General features: G+C 38.9%; 1 protein-coding gene across 1 annotated transcript; it reads right to left on the reverse strand.

Annotated features, from left to right (window-relative positions):
- Positions 1 to 1084: 1084 nt before the first annotated feature.
- Positions 1085 to 10354, reverse strand: LOC143293744 (E3 ubiquitin-protein ligase RNF103-like). Its single transcript, XM_076604955.1, has 3 exons — positions 9821 to 10354; positions 8146 to 8428; positions 1085 to 6979 (listed from the first exon to the last, which is right to left on the reverse strand). The coding sequence occupies exons 1-3, from the start codon at positions 10044 to 10046 to the stop codon at positions 5188 to 5190; spliced, it is 2301 nt and encodes a 766-aa protein (XP_076461070.1). The 5' UTR covers positions 10047 to 10354; the 3' UTR covers positions 1085 to 5187.
- Positions 10355 to 10643: the final 289 nt, after the last annotated feature.

Here is a 10643-nt window from a genome sequence, read left to right on the forward strand (position 1 = left end):
CAGGGAACATGTATCACACATCTGTACCACCTAATCTATCCACCCTGAATACCATGGTGTTGCTTCTGGAGGCCTATGGTCATTGTAGACTTTGAAGGTCGCATGGCTTAACTAGAAATGTTTTTTAAAAATATATTTAAAAAAATAGGATGGTTGGTTTGCAGTAAAGCTCTCTGGATTTGTGAGCCTAAATAAATTTATTGCAATATTCAGAAGAAACTGTTGATTTCTTTAAGATGGAGAACTTGGGAGCACACCCACTGTTTATAGCTGGATGGTGATTTCTGAGTGTGTCTGCATTAATGAGTTTATCTGTTTACTTCACATTAATAAATTCCTCTTTAAAACAGTGTGTAAACCTGATCTCAGGTATGTCATTATATTGAAAGACTGGACAGCTGAAGCCACTTAACATGAAAAAAACAAAGCTGATATTTTGCTTCAGCTCATTCTACTGTTTTTGATAGTGTTAATCCTGCTGTGAAAAATTGTCTTCTGAACTGTAACCGTCTGGAATGATTGCACATCATTTTCTACGAAATCATTTGAGAAATTCTTGATAATTCATGATTGATGATTCATCCTTCAGTTTATATGCATTCATTGTAATCTTTGTTTTCAAGTTTGTTGTTAATTTGTTTCACTCCATCTTTTCCACTTCTTTCTTTGGCTCAAGAGTGCGTGTATGCAAGTGTTACTGGTATAATACATGTGTGTATTATTGTTTATGTGTGTGTTACTGGTATTATTGTGTAATACATGTGTGTGTATGTATGTGTGTTACTGTCTATACTATAATACATGTATGAATACATGTCAGAGTGAGAGCTATTTCAACTGAGAGCAAGACAAAGAATATTACACAGACTTGCTTTGTTTACAAACATGAGCCCCAAATGGAAAGCATTTAGTGTAGGCATTGACCAAAAGCAGTTAGCATCAGAGCAAGAAAGAGAGCAAAAGAGAAAGATGGAAAATGTCTATTATTCGCTCATTATTTTTCTTCATCCTTGCCATCTCAGGATCATCAGACCAGTCCAGACCAGAACAAGCTAACACATCCAAACATCTTCAACTTACATAATGCTCTTCAATGTTTAATTATCACTGCATTTTCACTGGTGTGAAGATGCATTACATTCAACTTACTTCATTCACCACTATACAGATGAAAAGATCCATTAATTCTGCTCTCAATTCATGAGAAATGACAAATCAAAAAACAAAAGCAGCTGATTGGAGTACAAAATAAACTTGTTTGTTATCACAATACTCAAAAGGAGAAAAGAAAGAAGATAATGAGAAACTATAATGAATAACAATATTACTGGGAAAAATCGTAACTCACTGGGAAGGCTATCTCTGCCAGTGCTCTTTCTTTTGCGAAACACTTCCTTAGAGACTCAGGTAAGTGTTATGAATCAATGACAATACAAGCTACAGTAAAGTTTTAATGACACAAAATCATGAAATGACAAGAACTGAATTCATGTGCTATAATGAGGATGATATTTATCTTGTCATACGTCAAAGCACTGTCTGAAAGGAGAAGTATTTTGATAAACTATGTATTACAACACTTCAAAGATGATCTTTAGATATTACATAAAGTATGCAGCTTAATTCAAGACACTTGACTCTGGAGAAACTATAAATTAAAATGTGCATGACATCTGAAATGAAGTGTTAATAACTGAATTATTAATAGGATTTTTGAAAACCTAAACCTAAAAAAGAAAAGAAAAAAAAGTATAAATATAGATCAACATTTTTTCAATTTTCTTCACTGCCAATTGTTTCCACTGCTAAACAAACCATTTTATAGCCAGAGATTCCAATGCCTCAAGTGTGTGTGTGTGTGTGTGTGTGTGCGCGCGCTCACAATATGAGTGAATGCATGCATCCATGTGTGTATGTGCATGCAAATACACCTGTCTGTGAGTTTTCATAGTTCATAAACATTTTGTTGCACTGTTTTCATTCAGAAAATATCTCATATGAATAAGCATATGTTTTTTAAAATATGTCAAAACATGCACTCCAAATTAGGCAATAAAGTTATGTAACAGTAAAATTATCACAAATGGTTTATGTGTAATTAAAACTAAGTTTTATTACACATGTTACATAGCCTGGTTACATAACAACTGGATTTCTGGTGTTGATACTGAGGGAGAGCCATTCAGTTCACTTTAATCTCAATGCCAGAGGCTTTGTTCCAGTATGTGGGAGACTGCATTCACACAATAGGGAGGGTGTGCAGGCCCCCTTTTGTCAGGAACTCTTCATGGGTTGCAGAGTGAAAAGCAGGTCATATGATGTCATGGGCAGTCAACCACCCTAACTAGCTTGTCTGGGTTTACACTGCCTTTCTTTGGGTTACTTTTCAGCAAAGATTGATCACATCATTTTCTTTGCACAGACTGAACCAAACAACAAAAACTATGTATTCAAAAAGGTCTTTGGAGCTCTAGACATCTACACCATTTTAAAAGAAAGCAACACGGTAAGTTTAATACTATACAAAGAAAAAAAAAAGGAGAAGTTATTGATCCCTTTGACTGAGATCAGGCATAGACAAACGGCAGAAAACAGATCACTCAATCCATGGAACCTTTGCCTTGAAATGGAATATATATATTTATAACAGATCATGTCGACAGTTGTCCAAAACAGTGATTTCCCCTTCCCTGAACTTCACAAAGACATGAAAAAATATGTGTGCTGTGCATAAAATAATGCTTCTAACTGATATTCAGTGTGTCAAGTCTCTCCAAAGTCGAAGCAAGATGAGGCTCTGTGTTGATTTTTAAATAAATCGGTTCGAATACTTAATGGCAGACTTGACAAGAAACACGCTCAAAGTAAACAAAGAAGATCAAAGCAAATAAATGGTGTAATAATAAAACCAAACATAGCTTGTAAACTTCCAAAAATACTCATCGAAATTGTTCAAAATCCTTCTGTCATAACAGCTATTTCCGCAGTGAAATTTTAGCCTTTTGGTGACCTAGAAAAACCGGCAATGGAGACATGCATATACATGCAGTTCTCGCTAAAAATAACCGGGGAGTCCTGACGAAAAACCAACAAAAGAGAGCCTGCACACCCTCTTTAATGTTTGCATACAATAAAATAAACTGAACTCAAAACACAGACATTTGTAAATAATAAGAAATCTTTCCACTTAAAAGTATTAAATTGGAGGTGGGGGCTGAGAGGAATGAGGCAAATCCTCAGAAAATTCAAGGTGCTTCACGAACTGGTGTAATGGGCTGCTGGAAAATGGGGTGGAAAGAAGTAAACAATAAACTGAAGGACAACGAGAATGGGAATAGGGTGGACTGTCATTGAAAATGAAAGATTTTCATGGACCTCCCATTTCAAAGACATGCATCATACATAAATGTACACATTTAACAGATCACAGAATCAACATAATACAAAGCCTGGTACAGGTTAAACTACCAGTACTGAATAATGGCTTTTTATTGTAACAAAGTTAAACCGGTCAGTACTTCAGTGCAATTTACTGATTTTATAATGTTCGAACTGAGACAATTTTTAAAAAAAGGAGAGAATGGGGTTCGAACAAATTAATAAGTCGACCAAAATGTTCTGGAAACCACTGCAAAAATGACATTGATCTGCAACTCACAATGTATTGTCTGCAATGAGATGACTGTCTATATAGTATAATTTTCTGAATCACTTTAAGAAGGAAAAAGTCGCATTGAACACTGTACTGCTACCACTCACAAACTATTCAAGCTGATTATACTGCCTCTCATTTCCTTTCTCAACATCCAAGTTTTGTTTGTAGCCTGTTCTTACAGATAACTGAACAAGAAAATCCAGCAACTGAACACTATCAAAGAGCAGTGAAATCACCATACCCCCCCCCCCCCCCCCACACACACACACACCCACCTCCTCTCATAGTTGTGTTGGTGGTAACTCTTAACAGCAGGATTTGAACCAAGACTTCAAACAGAAGTTCCTGGACAAGACTATGACTTCAAATTTGACCACATCCAGATAAAATTTGCAGATTCTCTAAAGATTAGTCTGCAAAGATCCCAAGAAAAATTGAAAATTTTGCCCAAATATTTATAGTCAGATATGAACAAATTAAACTTGGCATCGTCCTGATGCACACACCAACATATTTTTCCAGATTTAAAAGGAGGAGAATAAACTGAACTGTGAACAAGAACAACTGTATTGAAAACCTTTGGAAAGCAGGACTGCTTGGACACTGGGATCCAATCAAGCCATGGGTTGGTTTCAAAATCAGCACACAGAGAACTGGCTGGCACTGATCATCTCTTCCTTTGTGTTCTCTTTCTTTGCAGGTCTTGCGTGGTTTTCTTCCTTCAGAATTCCCACTGACTGTTGATTTGATTGTGCAAACACATTTTGACAAATGTTACATGCAGAACTTCCTAGCATGGAAATGAAGTACTGAGGTTGCAGAAGAAAGCATTTCTCTGTGTGTAAGTGACTTCATGTGTTTGTGTGTGTGTATGAGTATATATGTTGGAACATTTGTTTTAAGAGCATGTAAATGCATGTCAACACATTTCTGGGTTCATCTAAGAAATCACAGAAAAAGCACCATAAAAGAATGAAGGTATCCATTAACAAATTATTTACCTTCAGGTAATTCCATTTAACAAATGATTCCATTCAATCAATTTATTATTGAGTTCAGGTCACTTAACTGGAATTTAGATGTATATTTTACAAGAATATGATGAAGTAAGTGTTTACTGCCATCAAGATGATGAAGTCGTTTACTGCCATTAAACTATAACTGTCACCTGAAGTGGCAAAATCATAGAAAGCTTACAAAAAGTGATATATTTGGGACATATTCCTACAGCAAAACAACAAACATTTTTCCAAGGAACTGATATGACTAGGACTTGGTGTTAGCACTGTGTGGAATATATTTCAAGCTTGTGTTTAACAAATCCAGAATAATGAGTAATGAAGAAAATGTATCTAACAAATACAGAATAATGAGTAATGAAGAAAATGTTGCTGGATCATTTGTAAGTGCTGATTACAAAACAAAACAAACCAATTCAAGTAATTTCTCCCTTGGGTTAAAGTTCAGTTTGCCATCCTCTGCATGGTAAAAGTTCTCTATGCTTTTACCTGCAGTGCTAAAAGAACCCATTCTCAATCACTGTGAGAATGAGCAGAGCTAAGTTTGGGTCTGAAGGAGGGCCAACGACAGACAGGGCAGAAGTGGTGATCCCGTTTGAGCCAGGTCAGGATGCAGGTATGATGGAACACATGACTGCACGGCAAACCACACAGAACCACACCCACACTGTAATCCTCTAAGCAGATCACACACTGGCTGCATGGTAAGAAGCCTTCTGGGAAATCCATCAACTCTGTTGGTGGTGGCACCTCCACAGAGCAACTGGCTCTGATGAGAGTTCCATGGTCAGACTGTTCTGTGTCCTGGTGAGAAGCCTGCCATGCTGGGATGCAGCTACCAGAGTCAGACTTCTTGAGACAGCTTCTGCATCTTCTGGTATCATCACCTCCCGGGAGCTGTGTGCTCAAGTGTTCAGATGGAAAAGGTACCAACGCAGACGGAATGGTTGAGTCTGAAGCCTGCAGGCAGTGGGTGTTTTTAACTGCCTGGTGAAACCTTACATGCTGCTGACATTCGCAGTGATAGTTCCCATCCAACAGATCATTGGCAGAAGCAGTAGCAGAAGGGGACGGTTGACAACAACAGACTTGATCCACTGAACAGGAAGGCAGTGCTGGGTGGGTGATGGTGGAAGACATGTGACTATCGGCCCCTTGTGGTTCAGTTCCTTCCTTTGCTGCTTTGCTGCTTTCTTCACTGGGTGTGGGAGAAGCAGGGTGTGGGGAGACCCGCTTGCTGCAATAGGGCCAGGTGGGCAGCAGACTGATGTACTGGGATGACACTACAGGCTGAAGTGACATGGTGGGCAGGTACAGGCGAGAGCCCAGCCCACTAAGTTCATAGCCACTCATAAACATTGGCTCAAAGAATTCATTAGAACGCAAATGGGTCAGTGTCCTCATCTGAGTAAAGTTGAACCATGGCTCGTTATCTTCCTCGTACTGGCCTCCAGTTAGCTTATAGGCAATGATGGCAAATATGGTACATGCAGAAAGGAAACTGGCAACCAAAATGTAGGGATGCTGCAAGAAGAAAAAGAAATCCCTCCTGAACGCCTCTCCAAAGGGGCTGGTGGCTAACAAACGAGAGGCTTTTAAACCAAATAGAGGAAGGTGGTCGAGATAAGGAAGCTGAAAGATAGCTATCAGAGGAAGCCATAACATAATAACAGCTGCATTGTATTTCACAATACACCACAAGCATCGTCTAAAGCGTCGCCCCACCCCACCCTGGGCAATAAAGAACTCCAGAACCGAGACCATATTCGCCATTAGGAAACTGAAAATAAAGACATCATTTAGACAGGGATGTAGAAATTTTAAGAGTGTCTCCATGGAGTTAAATGTCAAGCAGTCACCTTGGTTTTTGCCATACTGGTAGGGACCCTCATTTGTAAGAAGTACATACATGGGGAGTGACAAGTTCTTTCCGGGAACCACTGTTTCAGCCCAGTCCAGAGCTGATCCATTGTTATCACTGACTACACCAAACCTGACACGGCCTGGAAACTTCACACTCAATGCAGAGAAAAACATGGGGATGGACTCTTGGTTTGTGAATAACAATGCACGAACCTCCGACTCCTGCCAGGCCTTTTTAAAAGTCAGCCACTCATCCTTGAATGTATGGAAATCTTGTATGGTCTCAATTTTTTCATGCAGCTTTTGTCGAATCCACCTAGAGACGGCGTTCTGCCGGAGGGGTCCCTGGTAGGTGTAGGTGGCAACGTTAGCTTTCTGTTCATAGACTTGTGGGAGAGCCAGCAGCAAGTGAGAAGAATGCCAACCTCTACGCTCACACCACCTGCACAACAGCAAGCAAAAACATTTTAAAAAAACAAAAACAAAATAAAAACCAGCAAAAGTCAGCATGTAGTTCATATAAAAAGATCAAATTCTGATCTGACTCAAGTAGAACATGCACACATACTGTGATGTACAAACATGCTTCCACAAACAACAAAAACTTCCACACAATAGAAATGCAATTTATGGGAAATGGCGGGACAATAGGGGGAAACCTTCAAAGGTAGCAGACAAACATAAAATAGTTTTTTCAATTAACTGACTGGAATTCAATGCTTTTTTTTTATTTTTTTTAAATTAAATCAAGCTGGTCCTATTATTTTTGTCACAATGTATAGAACTTCGGTGAGACTCATTACTTTTTTTTTTCTTACTGTAACTACCTCTGATTTTGATCAAAGCTGACTGGAATTTATTTTAATAAAAGCAAGCATTTCTTTTCAGATAAGTCAACATAAAATTAAACTTGCAAACTTTGCAATATTGTGTATCTCATCTGCAGCTTTTTCTCAACAACAGTCATAATGTCAGCGTGAAGTCCGTAAGCAGACTGAAAAAAAGTCAATGTTCAAATAATTATTATTTCCTTCCAATTTTAATAGAAATGTGTATCTTTTTAAGTATGAAAATGTAAGATCAGTTGATAATGAATTCCGTATATATTCTGCCACTCACATCAACCTCATTGAAAGTTGTGGACTTAATATAAAGTGTTTTTTAAACATACTGTTTCTACAGCCATACTCCTTAAGTGTGTGAGCACCTGTATGTGAGTGGCACATATATGATATACATCTATTCCTTTTCAATTAGTCTTTGTCCTTTTTTTTCCAATTGTTTGATTTTTTGTATGTTGGCAGGTGATCAACAGTTATCAGACTGAAACTGGAGGGTAAAACAGCAAAAGTTTCATTTTCAATGAGGCATCAACGCGTGTGGACTGTACGATATATGCTACGGATCCTTAAAAAAAAACAGAAACAACAACAACAACAACAACAAAAACAGAAGAAAAAAACACAAGGCAGATGACTGGCCTATGCACAGACCGAACATGCTGGTCAGGCCTTCAGAGCCTTCACAAGAAAAAACAAAAACAAATATATATCCATAAGACACTCACGAAGGAAAAAAAAATTGCATATATATAACTAAGACACTCACGATGGATCAAGCTGACAGTCCAGCACTCCAGTGTGCACCCCAAACTTGGTGATCTTCTTGCGCAGAGACTTCCAGGTGACCTCCGACAGTGGCAAGGAGAGGGGATGGTGACGGTGGTGGTAGCTGTCGTAGCGCTGGGCTATCACCTGCACCAGCCACACGCTGTCCTTGGCGTCCTCCACTTGCTCGTAGAAGTGAGCGCCAGAAGTGAAGTTGGTGTTGGCGCTGACAGGTGCATCTTCAGAGGACTGCAGCATCTCCACGTCATCTTCATGCACCTGGCCTACACAACAATCACCATCACCACTTATTCCTTCCTGACTGCTTTTATTTCTTCCCTTCTATTCATTTACTAAATTCCTTATCAATTCTGAAATCTGCCTGTCTGAATATTATGCATGAATATACTCATTTTCTGTAATATAAATGTTTCTGTTGTTTAAAAAAAAGTTTAAAGTAGTCCGTCTCTCTCCACCTACCTCCATGCGAGTAAGATGGAGAAAGCATATATATCCATGTATGCACACTCACACTATTTCTCACTGGCTCACAGAAAGGTAGATACACAGTGAAAACTACTTTTATTGTGGATGGGCATTTTCCATGAAGTCATGCATGCACACTCACACTATCTCACATGGAGATAGAGTGAGACAGAGATTAGAATTTAAGCTATATTCAATTTTTTTAACAACCACTAAGAAATACTGATTTTGCAGATAATGCACATCTCTCTCTATATATATCACTTATCAACTATATACATTCATGCACATACTGTTCAGATTCTGTACAGATGCACACAATACTGTTCAGACTCTGTACAGATGCACACCCCTAAAGCATATACACATATACGTGTGCATCTGCATACATCTGTCAGTTTAAAAAAGTTAATAGCAATTTCAATGTTTTCGGATGATGTCTTCCATTTTAATGTTCTGAAAATGGGAGAGCAAATCATCACCACACCAACATCACAGCTGAACATGATTATCTCATGGTCAGTCCATGCTTAGTATCTTTGTTTTCATAATCTAGTGAACTCTAGTATGTGTGTGTGTCTGTGTGTCTGTGTGTGTGTCTGTGTGTGTTTTAAAGGTGGCTCAGGAACTATTCTGCCTTCAAATAAACTATTGTGCAAATCAATACCAGGGTAAAGGATCTGAATTTGCTAGGGGTCATGATAACAGTTAGTCTTTGACAGGTGTGTTAACACAAGGCAGGCATTTGATGCAATAAAGTGTCAAGATGTCTATATGTATGTATGTATGTGTATATATATATATATATACATACCTTATATCAAGCCTAAATAAAGATATGTAGACAGACTGATAAACAGACAGACCTGCAAGCAAACACTGTTAGTATATATATATGCTACAAGTGTGCCAAGCACTGTTAGTATATGATCATACATTATATGCTATGAGTGTGCATGTACACACATGCAGTCACACATACATCTATATGTTTGCAGGTTTGCGCACACATATGCATGTAGTGTGTGTGTTTACAAAAGTGTGTTATTGTGTATGTGTACACAAAAGTGTGTATTGTGTATGTGTGCATGTGGATTGCATGTCACTGAATCATTGTGTGCAGCATGAGTTGGTGCATGGGCCTATACGCTTGGCGTATCTTAAAACCTGGGAAGAACCATAGTGTCTACCTGATCCTTCCACAAGCTGGGTGAGTTCTGCCTTCTCGACAACTGTGTCGTAGCTCACACCCCTTTGTTCTAGGAGAGCCTTCAGTTTGGCAACCGACAGTGTCATAGGATCAAGCAGACGACGAGACAGACTCCCCGTCTCGTACCATGTCAGCGCCTCCACCAAGCGTGCCAACAGAAACAAGACGATGATGTAGATCAGAAGGAGGCACAATTTCAGCCACATTCTGTCGTCATTAACTAAGCCTCACACGGACGACAAAGAATTTAGTTTTGAAGCTCTTTCTGGTGTAATACTTGTTCAGACGTCATTGGTGCAACGCTGGCAAATTTTGACACGTCACAATTCTGATCTTAACAAGGCAAGTTTCAATCGCTAAGCAATTGGAAACAAATAAAAACTTGAAAAAAATATGCTGCGTGATAAATCGCACATCATGGCAGTGTTTAAGAGTAGTTTATGGCTGCCATTTGGACTCAAACGTGTGCCAAAGTCAACCCGACCCATGGACCCCTCCACCGTCGGAGACGAAAGTGGCGGAAGTGGGGGTCATGTGACATGGTTGTGTTTAGGTTCATGTTGAGGTCAGAGGTTACGACCTACCGTTGACATGGCAACAGGGTAACTCCATTTGTTGTAATCACACCAGATTATAGTTTTCAATACCCTATTTTAAATGCTTTGCAGGCTACGAAGAATCTGGCATTGCAATAAGCCCAGTGAAATCTACACAGTATTAGCAAGAAACTTTTCCCTGTCGCTGTGGATGCATGCGTTGTTCTTCAACGATGTGTTATCGGCATAGATGTAGCAAAGTCATGG

Source organism: Babylonia areolata, chromosome 19 (genome assembly GCF_041734735.1).
Source record: "Babylonia areolata isolate BAREFJ2019XMU chromosome 19, ASM4173473v1, whole genome shotgun sequence".
NCBI classification, from domain to species: domain Eukaryota; kingdom Metazoa; phylum Mollusca; class Gastropoda; order Neogastropoda; family Buccinidae; genus Babylonia; species Babylonia areolata.

What these genes read in the sequence shown, in the direction of transcription:
- LOC143293744 (XM_076604955.1), bottom strand. Translation starts at nt 10,046, where the DNA reads ATGTGGCTGAAATTGTGCCTCCTTCTGATCTACATCATCGTCTTGTTT. An exon ending in CCAGCTTGTGGAAGGATCAG is followed by an intron (nt 8,429 to 9,820) that starts GTAGACACTATG and finishes ATTGTTGTGTAG; the next exon opens with GCCAGGTGCATGAAGATGAC. An exon ending in GACTGTCAGCTTGATCCATC is followed by an intron (nt 6,980 to 8,145) that starts GTGAGTGTCTTA and finishes GCTGTTGTGCAG; the next exon opens with GTGGTGTGAGCGTAGAGGTT.